Genomic DNA, 17,954 nt, shown 5'->3' with positions numbered 1-17,954 from the left:
CCCGGCACAGCCCGCGGCCGCGGAGGTCGGAGCTCAGCGGGAGCGGCACCGGGCTGGGGATGGAGCAGGGGCACACCGGCAGCTCGGCTCCGGCCGGGCCCCGGGAGGCCCCTCCGGAACGGCGTCCGCCGCTCGACTCAGCCCAGCCCGGCCCGGCCTCACACGGCTCGGCTCCACTCACCTCCTTGACAGGGGGAAATTTTTTCCGGCACTCCAGGCTCAGGCCCCGCAGGTCCCCCTGCATGTTTTCCAGCAGCTTCTTCACGGCTTCGGGGCTGCTGGTCCCGGCCATGGCGCCGCCGGGCCGGCCCCGGGCCGGGCGCTGTTCCGAGCGGGCAGGGGCAGCGCCTGTCGCTTCGCGGCCCCGGCCGACACGTCTGCGCCCCGCACCGGAACCCTCCGGCCCGGCCGCGTCCCCTCCCCGCGCCGCGTCCCCCCCGCTCCCACAATCCCGGGCGCCGGCAGCTTCCGCACACACGGCCGGGGGCGGGGAGAGCGGCGGCCGTCGGCGGGGAGGGACGGAGGCAGGGAGGGACGGAGGCGGCTCTCGGACCCGTCCTGCCGGGCTGGGCCGGGTGCGGCGCGGGGAGCGGGAGGAGCGGGGCCCCTTCCCCGCAGTGACTCCGGGTCGGCATGAAGGGGCAAGAGGGGCGCTGGGACCCGGGCCGAGGCGGAGCTGGCGGCGCTGGGGAGCTGCCGTGGGGAGGGGACAAACCGCGGCGTTGGCGAAGGGTCACTGAGGAGGGGGTGGCGAAGCTCCTTGGGCTTCAGCAGCCGCCAATCCCGCCGGGCTTCTGCAGGGGTGCAAGGGTCTGGCCCTCTGGCCAAGTCTGGCTCTCAGGAGAGTTTGATTTTAAAAAGCAAAAAAAACGAGGTATACTGTTACGTTTTTCTTTTGAATGCTGAAGTTGTTGCATTCTTTCCAATGCGAATGACTGTGCACTGGAACAGATTACCAAGAGATTTTGTGGAGTCTCCCTCGCTGGAGATACTCAAGAACCGTCTGGACACAATTCTATGCAGTGTGCTTTGGGGTGACCTGGCTTGAGCACTGAGCTTAGGCCAGATGGCCTTCCGTGGTCCCTTCCAGCCTTGCCCATTTTGTGGTTCTTCAGCAGGAGTGAAGCTTGGTGCCCTGCTTGGGCCGTGTGTGTACTCAGCGCTCCCGTGGCTTCCTCTAGGCGAAGCCAAGGTGAATCCTTCATTGAGAAGCTTTAAGATTATCACAGGCAGGGCAAAACCAAGGGCATGTGGAATGATTGGGTCCTGAGTGCCTTCCATGTCACCAACGGTGTTCCTCAGAATTCCAAACCAGCAATTTTTATTCCATCTCTAAAGCAAGCGCCCAAGCAATCAACACGAGCCCATCAGTGTCTGTTACTTGTAGTAATGTAGGGAGCTAAGGCCTGATGGCTGCCTGGGAACTTCCTTCTGGAGGGCATCATTCACCATAACAGTTAACATTTCACAAAGGTTTTGGTCTCTGCAATAGTAATTTTTCCATATTCCGGGTGCTGCAAACCCTGTGGTGTTCTGGCTGCCTACCTGTAACACCGCATGGTTTTGTTCCCCTTCTATAAACCCAGGGAGTTGGAAAACATCCATGAGTTTTGACGTGATGTAGTTTTCAAAGCTGGGAGTCTTGAAAAAAAATTAATGAAGAAGACAAATGAAAAATAAATTTTTGCTGCTGTACTATTTAAAAAATTTTAAATAACAGCTTTTCTTCAGACTTTCCCAAAAGTCTTCAGTCTTACTCAGACAATGTTCAAATATGGGGGGGGGTTTGTCTATTAATGAAAAAGTAAAAGTACTTTTCATAAATTTGAGCATCCCTATTTGTTAAGTTCATTTACTGTGAGATCCATTGCAAATGATATAGTTTAGTAAGCAGGCTCCCACTGGCACAGCACTGAACACTGTGCCTGTACACATAAATCTTTAGGGGTGCGTTGTGAAGCAGAGTTTGCAGGATTGTTTTCTAAATACTTTATTATTTTAAGATCTTTATTTTTACATGGTTTTCAATAAACTGGCTGTTAGCTTGACAGAACTGGATAAGTTGATGTGGGTTTTTAAAACTGTGTAATAATGGCACAATTGAATTAGGTGGTCAAGCTTTATGTGTCTTCAGACAAGGAATTAGGATTTCACCTCTGTTCAGTAAAAGCAAACATGATTCTATAACATTGTTATGCTTTCAAAGTGCATTGGTCTGTGTATTCTCCAAAGCTTTGATTTTTCTATGCTTACTTAAAAAAATCAAAGCAACAAAAGAATAAGACCATTGTCTTCAGTAGAACTATTTACTTGCTTAACCAATGAGCATTTTCCTAAGGATTTTCTCATCTTAGTGCATCTGTTCTGGACTTCAGGCCTGATGCAATACACAGACGAGTCCAAATACCTTAATAAGAAACATGGATGACTAGCTAGGAGAATGAATTAATTATTGACTATGCACATGTATTTCTTAAGTAAACTTTAATGCTTTAGTTCCTTTTTATAGTTCAGATTTTTCCACTAATTTACTGTACACAGTAAGCCCTGGTACTCAAATTGGTACTCCGTGATCTACTTGTCTGCCAATTTGCATACTTTATATCATTTACATTGATCATACATAACTTTTCAACTACCAGCTTAGACATTCAGTCTGCTCAGCATTGTGAGCCAAATACTGCAAGATTTCTCATGAGTTTGGAAATGAATCTTACAGTGGTTGTAGAACTGAAAATTCTTCCAGATCTGCTGAATAAAAGAACTAGGAACTATACATGTGCCTGAATCTCAGGCATGTCACTTAAACATTTCCCACCGTTTTGATGTATGCCTTTTGTAAATGCAGAGATTTATCAGTTAATCTAAATCAGTACAGTTAAACTGTTTAAACTAGCCAGGATTCTTTTAAGTGACACTGATATGATTATGAATGGGACTTCTGCAGTTGCATTTCATTGCAGTAGATTCTATTGCATGTAGTCCTAACCCTAAGCAGAAATGCTTGCTAGTCTTTTGTACAATTTAAATACCCCAGTTACAATTCAAGTGACTTTTGATTCAGAAGGTAGAGCAGTGTACGTGGACATTTCTGAGGGCACATTTTTGACCAGTAAGTTAAGAATGCCAGTTAGCTGTTAAGCTGACTTAATTGGGAAGAATACACGTGTCTGCACAATCTCAGGCATATCTCTCAGCTTTTAAGCTAACTTCGTATTGCACTGCAATTTGTGTATTGTAGTTTGCTTTGTTATTAAATTATATGTTGTTTTGTGATGGGCAGTGGGTGATTGAAATAATTCCCTGTAGCTTTATGGCCCTAATTGCCAATAAAAATGCTCATGAGACCTATAGTGAGTCATTAAGTTACCTCATGTTCATTCCAAATGATGCACATCATTCCTTTTAATTGGATTAAACATGGGGTAGCATTCGGCTGTATTAATTTCAGGTGTTTAGTCCTAGTTATAGCCCATCCTGGGAGATATATGCAGATGCAGGCCTTGTGTATGGGAACCAAGTCCTGTCATCATGCTATATAGAGGCAAAACGATCAGATTTCATTCACTGGGGCAATGAATTGGTTTCATCATAATGGGAAGAGTTGTGATTTTCCTCTGAGTTTACTTTATCTATACTCCTGTATACTTCTGTAGTTGATATGAATATGTAAGTAGTGACAGTAGTAAACTAACTTCAGAATATGAAAAATCAATTGTGTGGAAAAGTAAAGGTGTCTGCAGACATCTCTGGTGATTTTTAGTACTGTAGAGTTAAGAGTCACGATGAAGAAAATTTTGCCTCAGCTTGAATATAGATACTGATATCAAAGGCAAAGTTCAATTTTAAATTAAAAGACAGTGAGAGATGAATCAATACCAAATACATCCTGTAGCCTTTTAAAAAACTATGCATTTTATTGGTCTGTGTAAGCACAAAGAAGCCCTTTAATATGTGAGCACTTCATTAACTTTCTTAAATTACAGACAAAGAAGTGGGTCAAGAGAGTATTTCTGTTGTGACACTAATGGGCTATAAAGAGTAATAAACTTCCCTCTAGTACATGTAGTACATAGTATTCCTTTTTTTGTTTTTTTAATGGACTAGAAGTGAAACCCATGTTCCTTTAGGATGTGGCTGTGCGAGGAAATTAGATCTACCACAGAATGAAAAGTAAGTTTTCCAGCTTGAACTCCTCTTTAACCTGTGTTCCTTTCTGCATTGGTGTGAGCATATGTTTACATGCTAGTACCTATTTTGTTTGTATAATTTGTATTTCATCTGGTCAACTAAATAAGCAATCCCAGCTGCTGTTTACTGGTGGATCATCCTCTTTGTCATTAGCAAACTACCGGTAATTACACCACATTTTCTTTAAGGTCACTCACAACAATGTTAAGCAGCAATGCCCAAAATGTCAGACCTGTGATGTGTCCTAGATACTCGTCAGTGATTCCCTGTTGAGTTGCAGGACTCACTTTGGGGCCAACACACCAGTCTCTCGACCAGAGGCTTAAATGCTTCCAAGACTCACATGTAACCAGCCAGCAAAGCTGTTTTTCCAATTTTTGCTTGAACCTTGTCCAAACAGATTCTCAAAGCAGTGGGATTTGGTTTGTGGATTTTCTTTTTATCACAGTGGCCTTTTGAGTACTGGTAATTGAATCAGCTGAACCCGGTAACATCTTTTGTGAGAAAGAAGAACTGCTGTCCACTGCTTGAATTAATTTACTGCTGTTTTAGAGCTAGCAGTGTAACAACAGACTAACAGAGACATGACAATCACAAAGTTTTACCAGCACCTCCCATGCCCTTCATACTTTCCAGCTCACGCAGGAAGTATGTGGCTGGCCTGGGAAACAAACATTACTCTGTGCTTTTAACTGAATTCATCTTTCATTCCCTTACACAAATAACAGAATTAGTATCTGTTCGTCTGTGATTTTTCCCTGCATGGTGTGTAATGCAACCCATTCATGATACTTTTTTTTCTGCCAAGTGTAGAAAATAGAGAAACAGTGGTGGAGATGCTGCTTGTCAGTTGTTTACATAGAAAAACCTCCATGCTGACCATCCTTACCACCTTAACAATTAGCACAGCATGAGGTCACAGTCAGCAGATTAAGAAACTTCAGTGATGGTGCACTTATGATCAGAATTTACTACAATCCTCAAGTCTTTTATTAAGAATTTTGGTTTAGAGATAAAGGCACGATTTTATTGAAGCAAACCAATTGTGATTTTAGGCATTGTTCTTCGATCCAGAGCTCTTCCAGTGGACAGGATTCAGCTGCGCTCTTGGGAGAAGTTATTTTCTCATTATCTCATGCTGACTGCCGCATGCATGACTTAAAAATGCCAATCAAAAATGTCAGTAATATGCATTGTGCCACAATCTCTTTATTTGCTGCTCTCTCATCTATTTGCCAGAAACCTTCCTACATCTTAATAATTTCCTTTTTATATCTTCAGTTTTTATGAAAATTATAGAAGTACTTCCAGACACCTACCAACTTCCAGACAATCTACTAATCACAGAGCAATGCCAGAGAGGAGAAGGGTGTTCCCCAGTGAAAAAGTAAATTTTTTTGGCTGCTGCAGCAGAGAGGAGAAGTCACTGGATGTTTTCTGCAGGCTCTGGTGAATCCTTTCAGATAATCATTCCAGACCGCAGCCGTGAGGCAGCTGAGTGATACCATTACTACAGGAGAGTTTTCACCAGCTGAATGGATGTTGGTTCCTTTGCATTAGGGGTGGCCTTTGTGTAGCAGGGACTTCAGTCATATCTGTAAAACACAGAAAATAATGATAGAAATGGCTTCACTCACTATACTCATATAAGTAGCATGGAGGCTAGCACACCATGTAGGTATTCTTTTCTCACACTGCCACAGCTACACTGCTGGCATGACCAATGTAATTTGTAGCTAACTCAGCCCAGCCTAAAAGACTCAGTATGGCCACATACTTCTAAGAGCCTCCAGCACAACTGTTTGCAAAGGTGACTGAAGTGTGACTGTTCCATTATTTTACAGGCAGTTATTTCTATAAACCATAAGGATTAGAATTTTTTTACAGAAGAAATCTGAATGAAGAACTGCTTGTTTTAGAGGCCTTGGTTTACCTTATGTGCTGCACTCATCTTTGTTGCTCTATGAATATTATAGACTTCTTATTTCATTCAGAGGACTTTGCCCTTGATATAAATATTTGTAGAGGTTCATGTGTGGCTGTGTTTATAAACAACAGTCTGAAAGAAATTTTGTTACTCAGTTTGGGTCCAAACAGCTAAACAGAATGAACTTACTTCTCAGGAAATTTGGAAAACAGCCAAAGGTATCCAGACATAAATATCCAAATGCTTTCCTTTGTAGTAAAATGGCTACCCAGATCACCTACAGAAATGAATATGCATTCCTCATACAGCAGAGCTATATCACTCTATGTATATACACCCTGGGTCATGTGCAAGCAGAGACACCCATAACTAAGGATGCATGCGTGTGGCAATTATGTAGTTAATTTCATAAGTTAATACTGGTATTTTGGTGGTATTTCTACAAGTTGTATTCAGTATTTCACAAATAGCAGCCGCTTCCTGGAGCCTGCTCCCAGGGCACAGTGGATGAGATTTTCTGTCTCCTCACACCAGTGATGCACTTTTGGCTAACTGCTGGCTAGAGCATAGGAAATTCCAGGTTTGAATACTCACTGTTCCACCTGAGAGCCAAGCCCTGGAGCTACTGAACAGAAGATTAAGTGGGACGTAAAACTAGTTCAGTCAGTCTGAAGCTTTATTTCCTTCTGACAGCATGCTCATCAGTAGATTCCTATGGGTGTTTATTTCAAAGGGCCTTGCTTCCCTGCTTCAGCCATAACTAACCATGCTATGTAATAAAAACATTTGATAAGCAATTGAATTGTAAAATTAGAAGTTAACATGTACTGCATATTGACAGATTCCTTACCAAATGGGTCTACTCCTGACCCACTCATCCATGCTTTGTCATAGGTGATACAAATGTCTGTTTGGCTTGAGTGTCTTACTTTGTTGGAGGCAAGATCACAGAAAGCCAGAACCAGCCTTACCAGCATGAGAATTTCTGAGAAATTGACACTTGCTTGACCTATGATGAGCAGCTGAGAGGGCTGGGGTTCTTTAGCTTGGAGGAGGCTCAGGGGTGATATCACTCTCTACAGCTACCTGAAAGGAGGCTGTAGCAAGGGAGGGCTTGGCCTCTTCTCCCAGGCAGCTTGTGACAGGATGAGAGGACAGTCTTAAGCTGTGCCAGAGGTGGTTTTGATTGGACATCAGCAGGAATTTCTTCACAGAAAGGGTGATTAGACATTGGAATGGGCTGCCCAGAGAGGTGATAGGGTCACTGTCCCTGAAGGTGTTTAGGGAAAGACTGGACATGGCATTTCGTGCCATGATCGAGTTGACATGGTGCCGTTTAATCAGAGATCTTTTCCAACTTATTTGATTAAATGATTCATTTTTTTTGTCCCTTCAGGATATTTGGAGCCTTCCTTTGTAAACTGGTTCCTAAAAATTATTAGCTCCTGATCCTCATACTGCATCGGAATCACCTCTAGATTGTTTCCTTTCTACTGGCTGTTATCTTTCACTAAGAAGTTAAATCCATTGCTAGAAACCGAATTCCTTTTCGTATCTCTGCAAGACAAACCACCACTATCAATGATTTTAATTCTTCATTGCCTGTGACTTTTGCAGTAATTGCTTTTTTTAAATCACAGGACTCTGCTCTTTTTTAAAATCTTCCACCACCTCCTAAGTAGCATCCTACAGCTTTCTCATTACATTCATCTTTTCTCTGAAATTCTAAACAAAATTTACTTTTCATTAAACCATACGGACTGACGTGAATTCTTTATCAAAAGAGTCCTTTTTATTTGTATTAACTTTTGCATGATTTGGCCCAGGATGACAATGCTACTTGATATGTAGTAACCCAGCTCATTCCCTAAACAGATTTGTCACATTTGGACTGTTCCAGCTTTCCATGTTATTCCAAGATGGAATTTCTTTTCAGTAAGACAGGTCTCTCTGCTTGCCTCAGGAGCTCGATGCCAATAAAGCATGCAATCTTGGAACTAGAGAAGTTGAACTGTTTTCACAATGTTTACCCCCCAAGGAAAAATAACTAAAAAAATATGAAGAGAGCAATTCGCCTGCAGACTAAGAATATGCTTATTCTATCAGATATAGTTTTCTTATTGTTTCACTACATTTATGGTGATTTTCTTTGTCAAAGTAACCAGTGCTTAGAAACAAAGAATAACCATACCCTGCAACTACAAAGTCTGACATCAAAGAAAGTAGTATAATTTTAAAAGAAAATTAGTTGGTTTGCCAATTAATTTCTTTGCCTGCCATCCTGATTGCCCTGTAAAGATTTCAAGAATCCTAAAAAAATATATGCGTACTCCAAATATAATACTGTACTCCAAAACACAGGGCTAACTTCCTCGGAAAACTAGAAGGGGTTGTGGCCTTCCCAGTAGCAAATAGCTGTAGATGTAGCAGATCTTTCCACATCATCTGACTGTAGAATATCTGATAGCTTTTCTCATCTCGTTAGCTCAAAAGTAAGCTGCAAACTTCACCTCGGTGTGCCAGGAAGGCAGGTGGGACTTTATTTTAGGTGGATGAAAGATGAGGGAACTGATCTGCACCAAAGCATCCAGAACACTGTCTGCCAACTAGAGGTCCTGGACAGTTTCCTTACCTATCCTTCCTTCCCAGCCTGGCTTTAAATGACATATTGCTGTCACAAAATCTACAGAATAAGTGGGAATTGCAAGCTGTCTTTTGCGTCCTACTCTGTTGTGTTTCTGTGACTGTCACACTATCTAAGTTAACTGGATCTTGTAAATTTCGAGTTTATGCTGGTACTTACTGACAGCAAACTTTCTGACGAAAAAAGCACACTACATCTGACATGATTCATTAAGAGATGTTAGGATCCTCTTTTCTGTATAAATGACTAGTTGAGTGAGAATAATATTTGATAAACACTGTCAATAATAACATACTTTTTGGACTTTAGAGAATGTCCACACTGGAAGAATTGTATCTCATGTGCAAATATGCAAGTTTTATGAAACTCACAACTTGACTGAGTTCCCAGAAAACTTTGATGCTCAAATAGAGATGATGACTTTTATCTCTGATTAGGAAGCTGATTATACAGTGTGTTTGCAATCTTGGAAGCCAAATTAACAATAACAAAATAAAACTGGACTCCATCTATGTACTTTTTTGTAATTAAATGTTACTTTGATCAATTGTAGTTGGATTGTAGCAACGTGATTTCAGATTCCATGTGGCTTCCTTTGTTCCCCTGCCCCGTATGTTATTGGTTCTTTTTGAAATATGCACCCTGCTGTATCTGAAATCTATTGGTGGGTTCCCTATGCCTGTCTTCCCTTCAGTCCTCCTGGGACTGGCTCCAGGAGAGCCAGCCCCATCCCCTTCCTTTCCCTTATAAGCTCATGTCTGCATCAGTTCGAGGTCCCCATCTTCGAGCTGCTAGCCCCTGCTCCTATCCCTTGCTTTCCTCCCCCTTTCCCGTCCCTGCACCCTACCTAAGAACCCCAAATAAACCTCCCTGGCAGAAAGGAGATGGGTTCAGTTCATTCCTTCATCTCACTGCGTTTCCTGCTGAATTTCTGTGACTCAGAGACCCACGCCACACTAAGCACTCACCTTGGGCCACCCAGCTCGGACATGGTGGAGATATGCGTCCCAGGGACCTTGTTTTGGGGGGCTGCCAGCTCCTGCAGCCCTCCCACAGCCTGCTACATCATTGGATAATCCATTTATTAGTAGGTAAGTACATTCCTTCAAATGTAACATTCCATGTGTATATTTATTTGCATTTTCAAAGGGAGAATGAAGTGCATTAGGACTCTGAGTTATCAGATATTAAAAGCTCCAATCTACAAACTCCTAAAGTACTTCAATAAGTCAAATCAGATCCTTTGTCCTGTGTGGTTTTTCCAAGCAAGTTCTAGGCTGAGACAATATGGAAAAAATGGGAGTATGAATATAGGGGGGCTCTTCCTATGTGTTATTCAAAGAGTTGATCACTTCTCAAGGATTACATCCAAAAGCTTGCACCATCCCCCTCCATCCCCTGCATTGGTTTGTCTAATCTTAAATGTATTTCCTCATTTCCCCAGCCATCTCACAACTAGTATATTTGCATTTGATTACTTATTGTTATAGTACTTTTAAAAACAAAATTATGACATTATTGATTTTGCAGCCTTACAAATGTTTTAGAGCCAATGACAGGAGAGAAACCCTTATATATATATAAATAAAACCTTTTTATATATACTATCTACTGGAAATGCTATTAATCTTATTCTGTTAGTCATTAAATAACCAGTTTGTAACTGAGAATAGAGGTCTCAGACAAAGACTATTCATGACACAAACACCATGGGAAAAGAATTTGTAACAAAATGGAACACTAAATAAGGCCTTGAATAGCTTTATTGAAATCTGTATAAATAAACATGCGCATTTCAAATGTAAACCCAAGTGAACTCAAGTGCAGACAAAATTTTAACCTCTGTCATGCAGGAGGTTAGTTTACATTTAAAAAAAAAACCTCAAAGCAGCTTTAAAATACCAGGATGAAACACCAGTTTTAATATCAAGGTATAAAGCAAAGCCATGTCCAACATATCTCATTTATATCCTGGTCAAATGCAATTTTTTAAACTTTTTAATGCTAACATAAATAAATAATTTACCAAAATGTGCACTCACAGAGTGAACTTTTATTTACAATACACAATTTATAACCTATTGTATTTGATTAGTTCAAGTGAAGAACATCATACTTTTTGCTTTTTTCTTTTTAAAATTTTAAACAGTGGGACACAAAGCAATTCTCCAGGTAGTAGATATGTGACATGTGCCCCCACACTTAAGAGCCCCTCTCAAAGGCAGTATTGTATGCAAATCAACAATACATTCTTCCAACTAGATCAATGGGAAAGCAGCAAATCAAAAAATGTTTCAAACTGTCACACTTATTTTGGCATCCTGGACCCCTGAACATAGTTAACTGAAATCCAACTTGGAGTTTGTATGCCTTATATATTGTACAGGTTCTGACTTGAACATGCAAAAGCCAATTTTCTTATGAGTTACCTTTTCAGATACACTGTAAGGCTATGGTGAATTCCATCAGGAACACACAAAGAAAATTAACAGGCCTACCTTTAAAGTGATTTTGTTAATTAACAATTTAAAGGCAGGTTATATTGAAAAAATTCTCAACTAAGCCTGATACACTGTCATTACTATGGATACAGAATACTATTAACTCTGACCTTAATACAGAGTAGTTTGCAAGCTGTCAAACTACAAAAACTGGGGAGAGAAAACTTATAGCACAATTTAAATTTTGGACTGATATCAGATTAAAATTATGCATGTCTTAGAAGCAAGATAACAGGAATTATGTCTGCAGAGTAGATTTCAACAAGCAACAATGGATACTTACATTTAATTGAAAACCTTTGTTAATGCAGCATGAAATCCAGAACCTGTTCCACAGCAGCAGTAAGATGAACGCAATATTCTGGATGTTCCACTATATCACAAAAGGTTAAAACACCTTTTTCAAGCTATTTCTTCTATTGTGACTGAGTTAAAAAAAAATAAAAATAGGGAGAAACAAAAATTTGCTGTTTTAAGAAAACGACTACTTTAGGTATTTATGACATTTTTACTTGTAGTCTGTTGGCAGCCTAAAGAACATGTATATATTCATCCAGAAACTAGACTTGGCAGTAGTATTCTTGCAGTACTAAGAAAGTAAATGTCAGAAGTCCACAGATTTAATATTTTAGTTAATAATTCACATTCAAAACAAAAGAAAATATAATTCATCAGAACAGCAGCAGAAAACTTAAAAGGGGTTTATTTGTGATTTCCTATATATACCTTGTGAATATGAGACTGTAAATTTATTAGAGACAATTTCTGTTTAAGTTTTTATTGTTTCACTTCAAGTACTGCACATGTTAAAATGTAATTAAGATTTACATTCTATTATCTGAAACTCCCCATCTCAGATTCTTATTCTTAATTTGGTGGGCATTTTCACTCTTTCAATCCGTATCCCCAGTAAGAGAGTCTCTTTTATGGCTTCTAGTTCTTCCCATCAGTTAGTATGCATACAATTTTCATTTTCTATATCATTATCATTTTCATTGCTGTCTTCATCACTTTCTAGTGGGATGCCTGTGGCAGCTGAAGCACCTTGTTTAGTTTCCCGGTCAAGTGGGAAAAAGCCAGTTCCACTGATTGTGTCCTGTCTCTGGTAGAAGAGCACATACGCTGCTTTGGACTGTAAAAGAGAATAGTATAATACATTCATGAGGCTTCAAACAAAACATTTACAATCCATGCTTCAAATTTTTTTTCTTTGCTTCCAAGTATACAAGGTAAAATTACAAAGAAATCCAGACCATTTATGTAAGTTATTTTTGCATGTTGTAGCAAACCATTTTTGGTTTCTAGTGTCCTTTGAAATGACACAAACTACTGCCTACAAATTTAACACAAGTTTCATGGCTTACTCTTCATTTTTACTGCCCTGACAAGAAAATGTTAACAGTCCCAAATTTGGAAACATAAAAGATACTTGCCACTATCTGGTCCTCACTTGCAGTGGACACGCTACTGTCATCAAAGTAGTACCATTTTCCATCATCCTTATTTTTTGCAAAGGCAGTATCTAGGACAAAAAAGTACAATATCTCAGGACTGTGTATCTGCATAGATATAATACAATCAGTTACTAGATTATGTTACTGTCAAACACTTCATATTTAACTAAACCTCATTATCACTATTAAACATCTTTCACACTTTTTTGAGCAAAGAGAGCTTAATCACTAACATTCCCCTTCTAAAGACAAAGTATACTGGAAAGGACAGTCAAAATAAAATCCCTCAGTCATTTTTTCTCTGTACTTTCAAGGAGAAGCACAATGAACAAAAATACAGACAAGCAAGACAAAATCAGTTGCAAGAGTACTGTGGCTCTTATGTTTTCTCTTTTCACAATATGCATAGCTAGAAGTACAAAAGAACCTACAATTACTCTTGAGAGCTCATTGCATACAGATTTTTGTGTTAGAATACTTATGAAAGTATTTCAAGATACTGAAAAAAACCCCAACCTGTCCTTCAACCATTAAAAAGCACCATTGATTCAAAGAGATCCATGCTTAAATCAAAATCAACATGAAAAGAAAGCTGACATGTAAAATGATGAAATCAACTTACAATGCCCTCCTCCCATTCCTCCATAGTGGTTGGAGACAGCAATCAAGTTGTAGCGGCAAGGCCCTGCGTTGGGATTAATAAGGAACTCTGACATGTCCAAGTCACTGTTAAAAAAACCAAACCAAAATAAAACAAACACAACAAAACCCAACCAAAAGTCAGTCACATTAATAGCATTTTTAATCACTTCACACTTTGGTGGTCTTGGAGCCCTTTACTTTATATTCCCTAGAAAAACCCACATACACCAGACTACTCTGGCAGTACATTTCTTTCACTCTGTGAGAAGTGAAACAGGAACCAGCAATCTTCCATATTTTTCTATTATTATTATTTTGCAAAGTTTCTACTTTTAACTCACAAGCATTTTGACAGTTTACTGGATTCTCTCACGGAAGCTGGGAACAAACCCATTTTATGTAATACATTTTATGTATTGCTGCATTAAACACATGCCCTAGTCAAGCTTTTACACTTCCAGCATCAAAATATTTCAGCTTCTTACTTTATCGGAAAGTCAACCAATGTATCCAACTTGTCCCTCATGTATCTGCTGTAGGAAAAGCGCTTTAGATGAACTACCAGTACAGGGGGCAGTGACCACAAGTCTAACTTCTTAGTAGCTTGCTGATGTTCTTTACAGTTTGGACAATACCTAAAAGGAAAAAAAAAAAAAATTTAAGTAACTGTAGGCTGTACGTATGTTAAAATACATTACCATAGAGAAAGTCAGTAACATGGGAGGAAATGAATGAGCAAAAGCTCAACCACACACTTGTCATCTTCTGTTACTAATGCCATAGATATCCTTTCCAGTTTAAAATGTGCAAGTGTGATCCCAGTGAAGCTCAACATTTAAATACAGAAGTAGCAGCCCTCAATACTGGATTCTCATCTACACCCCTGATCAGATCCCTGTATCCTTAGTTAAAACACAGCATTCTTGTATTTCATTAAAAAAAAAAAAAAAGAAAAAAAAAGTGTTATGACACTAACCATAAAAAGGCAAAAACCCCCAGATTATTGTGGTTCTTTTGTATTTCAATTTCCAAATTCATCCATTCCCCACCCTATCCCATCTACCATCTAAAACCAGATAACAGTGACTACTAGAACCTGGAAAAACTAGTCACTAAAAACTTCCCTTCTTAGTAGGCAAGTATTAAACACGCTGTGGCTCAGAAATTTCTGTTCCCTGCAATGCATACTTGAATCTTTCAGCAAATAAGGCTCAGGGAGGAAAGTAAGTAAGAATGAATGGAAGCAACTCTTCCGTTACGTAATCTGTGCATATTCTACACTTTAGCATCTAACAAGTAAAAATCTAGGAGAAAAAAAAAGAAAAGAGATGAGCCCTAATTAAAAGACTGCACAAGGGTCTTTAAATAGCAACATCAGTTAATGCGAAGAAATAAGGAGAACTGTAAGGGCTGTAATTGAAAATGTTTTCCCAGTTGGCTTAGAATATCTAGAATACAAACACTGCTGGACTAGGGATGATGAACTCTTGTAGATTAGACTTGTAACAACCTAACAAATGAAGAAACGTGATTAATGACTTCTGGTGAGCTAGTAGCAGCTGCTTGACTTCTGCAGTTGTATTTTGCAGTTTAAATACTCTGCTTAAAATATGTTGCAAAAATGGAAGCGCTTCACCATACCTGAATTACATGGTATCTTAAATAGTCTACCCAGTGTGGTATAACCTAGCAAACCCAAAGAAAAAAAATGAGATTTTGTAAGTTAGCCCCCTACCCTGCACAAGTATAGGAGAATCTCTGGTGACAATGTCTGGAGATCTCCAAAACTTTTAGGGATCCACAGAAGAAAAACTGGGAGACTCTCTTTTAAAAATTAATTCTGAGCTTTAAGGTGTTGATGAAGGATTGTATTCTGCTAGAAAACTCCTGGGAAAAAAGGATCTTATGGGAATGTACTGTAATTATGAATATTCAGGTAAGAACCTAAATTATAATTAGGAAAAACCATGGATCAGAATAAAAGTGTCTGCCAAAAACCTAATGGCTAGAACATGAATGAGAGATTCTACTGGCTACAGACATCCCCTACCCCATAAACCTGCTGTTTAAGCACATGCCTATTTCATATATCAGTGCAAGGCAAGTTATATATTTGCATAAAAAACTATAGCATGCACCAACCTCTCTTATCTCAGACAGTAGTCTTTGTTTAACCAGCTGCAATGAATTTGTCACAATATCATTCATTCACTGTCCATCACAGTCCACAGATTGTGGACTAAGCACCTTAAGTGTCGACCCTTCCCCCTAATTCTGACTGCATTGTCTTCCTTTCAAATACAACCTTCTGTACATGGTAAAAATTTTAGTTAAGTAATGGATCCAAACAGAGAACATTTTGAGAATTTTCCACTACGTTTGAAATAACAGGATTCAAAATATCATTAATAAATCTATTACGTATCTCTGTGTTTAAGTGTGGTTTTGATTAATTTTGAGAAATATACCATAAAACGTATTTTTTGTGCTTACCATGGGTCTTCAGCACCTAGTTTTTCCTTTGTTGTGAACAGCTCAATGCAATCTTTTAATTTCACAAAAGGCTTTTTGGGAGGCTTATATTCCACACTTTCATGTTTTTCAAAATCCTAAAGAGAAGTATTTCTTGAGTTAAGAGAACAAATGAAACAAAACTCATTTTAGTGATGTCATCTTACTATAAACAGTAACTACAAAGCTCCTATACATGGAAAAACTGATCAGAAACCATTCAAGTAAAAGTTTCCACAGCTTCAGATTTACTTCCAAGTTCGTAAGCCTAAAATTTGCTAATTACTTGGACGTGTAATATGAAGTTTATTTAGAACAACAGATTTACTAAGAATAACGTGGAAAAAAGATATATGCTGCTTCTTGTGAAGACTTACAGTCTCTTATGTCACACTAAGTTGCATTTTTGACATTTAATTTTTATTTGTGCTGGAAAAGAGAGCAATATAAACAGCTTACCTCTGCTGCACTATCATCAAAATATCTCTTCTTCAATTCAGGATCCCAATCCAAAGCAAGGAAAGATCTTTCTAAGATTTAAAAAAATGTTTTCTCTTAATATTATTTCTTGCTTTATATGAAATTGTATTAACTTCGGGCAAACACTCTTCAAAATAAATTAAAAAATGCTATCATGAATTTAGTACAAAAAATTTGAAGCACATAAAAATTCTGCATTTCCAAGAGTCAGTTGCAATAAAATATTATTTATCTATACAGAATTTACTGTTTAAAATAAATGTATATCAAACAGCACACACAGAAAATGAAACATGGGAGTCAGAAAAGAATGTCAGGATGAAATGTTCCCCGTCACTTACCATCAAGCCTAGGTTGCCTATCATCAAATCTAATATGCCTGGTATCATCTTTGATGTAGTTTATGTCAGTATTGCCCAAATTATTGAACTGGAATGTAAATAATCGCTTTTTGTGTCCCGTGAGTGGTTGACCTTTGCAAGTATCCTCAGTACATAATCCATTTTCAGAGTCATTGTCACCTCCAACTGAGTCTTCTGACTGGCTGTTTTCATTCTCTGAGGGAAGTTCCTGATCCTGGCTGGATTCATCATCTTGCTCATCTGTCTCCATTTCACCTAAAACAATCGGAAGAATGAAGAGGAAGAAATGAGGCAGAATGACAATAACTGAAAGACACTAGAGAGTTAACTTCCACTCCAAATTCTAAACAAGTTTAGATATTCCAGTCTTACTTGGAGAGCCTTCTTCATGTATTCCATTTGGGCCATTGCCATTGATACCATGGTCCTTACAGCAATGCAGGGAACCTTCAGTGTCTTCACTTTCAGTACATGTTTTTACATATCGGCTAAATATAACAAGTGAAAGCAACAGTTAGAAGCAAAGCATTGTTAAATAATTTCCATTGTTCAAGCTAGTAATTAAATTGTTACAGCAAGTCTTTGCTAGTGTACTGTATCTCTGCATTCCTTTCTGATTTACTCAAGAATATTAGTTTTATTGCCAACATGTCTACTGTTACAATATATGAAATCCTGCTCATATGTGACTGTACATTTTTGGCAGCTACTTGGCCTTAGACCACTTGACTCTTGGTCTCAGCCTCTGTCCAGAAATCATTTCTTTAACTCATTAACCATATTACAGAGAAAGTTACATCAAAAGAAAAAGAAGCATAAATTTAAATTGGAAGTTGTATGATTCTAATTTCTTCTATACAATGCCACTAATTCTAGTTGAGTTTCAGAAAGTGTCTACCACGTATTTTTGCAACATAAATTAGTATATAAACTGGAACAGTAGATACAGGAGGTATAACCATAGCAGAATAACTGGAAAATACTTCCACTTTACCAAGACCTAATAAACAGCTAAACATACAAGAGAATTGTTTAAGAACACAGATTGACTCTCTACTGACTTCTCAAATACTTTTTGGATAAAGTCATGCTAACAAAAAATCAAATTAAAATCCACACTAGTGGCTAAAATTTTATATCTAATAAATATTTGACAGAAAGCAAATAAAAGTACTCAAATCTAAGCAGTTTTTTTAGAAATGCATGTAAAAGTATGTGCCTACCAATTCTATTAGCATTACT

At 38.9% G+C, this 17,954-nt stretch overlaps 2 protein-coding genes across 7 annotated transcripts in view; both read right to left on the bottom strand.

The window, feature by feature from the left end:
* The window catches only part of MON2 (MON2 regulator of endosome-to-Golgi trafficking), a 70,900-nt gene extending 70,446 nt beyond the window's left edge, over positions 1 to 454 (bottom strand). For 4 of the 5 annotated variants that reach the window (XM_085044111.1, XM_085044119.1, XM_085044139.1 and 1 more), the window contains exon 1: positions 182 to 454. In XM_085044111.1, the coding sequence (XP_084900237.1) occupies positions 182 to 292 (111 nt within the window). In that variant the 5' untranslated portion in view covers positions 293 to 454. The remainder of the gene's footprint in view (positions 1 to 181) is intronic. The other variant, XM_085044147.1, reaches the window with a different exon arrangement.
* A 10,053-nt stretch (positions 455 to 10,507) lies between these two features.
* Positions 10,508 to 17,954, bottom strand: part of USP15 (ubiquitin specific peptidase 15) — a 58,490-nt gene continuing 51,043 nt past the window's right edge. For both annotated transcript variants that reach the window (XM_085044093.1, XM_085044103.1), the window contains 8 exons: positions 17,085 to 17,200; positions 16,692 to 16,967; positions 16,330 to 16,400; positions 15,853 to 15,968; positions 13,845 to 13,994; positions 13,340 to 13,443; positions 12,697 to 12,785; positions 10,508 to 12,395 (listed from right to left, as the gene is read on the bottom strand). In XM_085044093.1, the coding sequence (XP_084900219.1) occupies positions 12,210 to 12,395; positions 12,697 to 12,785; positions 13,340 to 13,443; positions 13,845 to 13,994; positions 15,853 to 15,968; positions 16,330 to 16,400; positions 16,692 to 16,967; positions 17,085 to 17,200 (1,108 nt within the window). In that variant the 3' untranslated portion in view covers positions 10,508 to 12,209. The remainder of the gene's footprint in view (positions 12,396 to 12,696; positions 12,786 to 13,339; positions 13,444 to 13,844; positions 13,995 to 15,852; positions 15,969 to 16,329; positions 16,401 to 16,691; positions 16,968 to 17,084; positions 17,201 to 17,954) is intronic.

The sequence above is a fragment of the Lichenostomus cassidix genome, chromosome 1Aa (genome assembly GCF_008360975.1).
Source record: "Lichenostomus cassidix isolate B80296 chromosome 1Aa, HeHo_3.0, whole genome shotgun sequence".
NCBI lineage: Eukaryota > Metazoa > Chordata > Aves > Passeriformes > Meliphagidae > Lichenostomus > Lichenostomus cassidix.
Note: the sequence above shows the minus strand (reverse complement) of the source record. Positions and strands in the feature narration are given on the sequence as shown.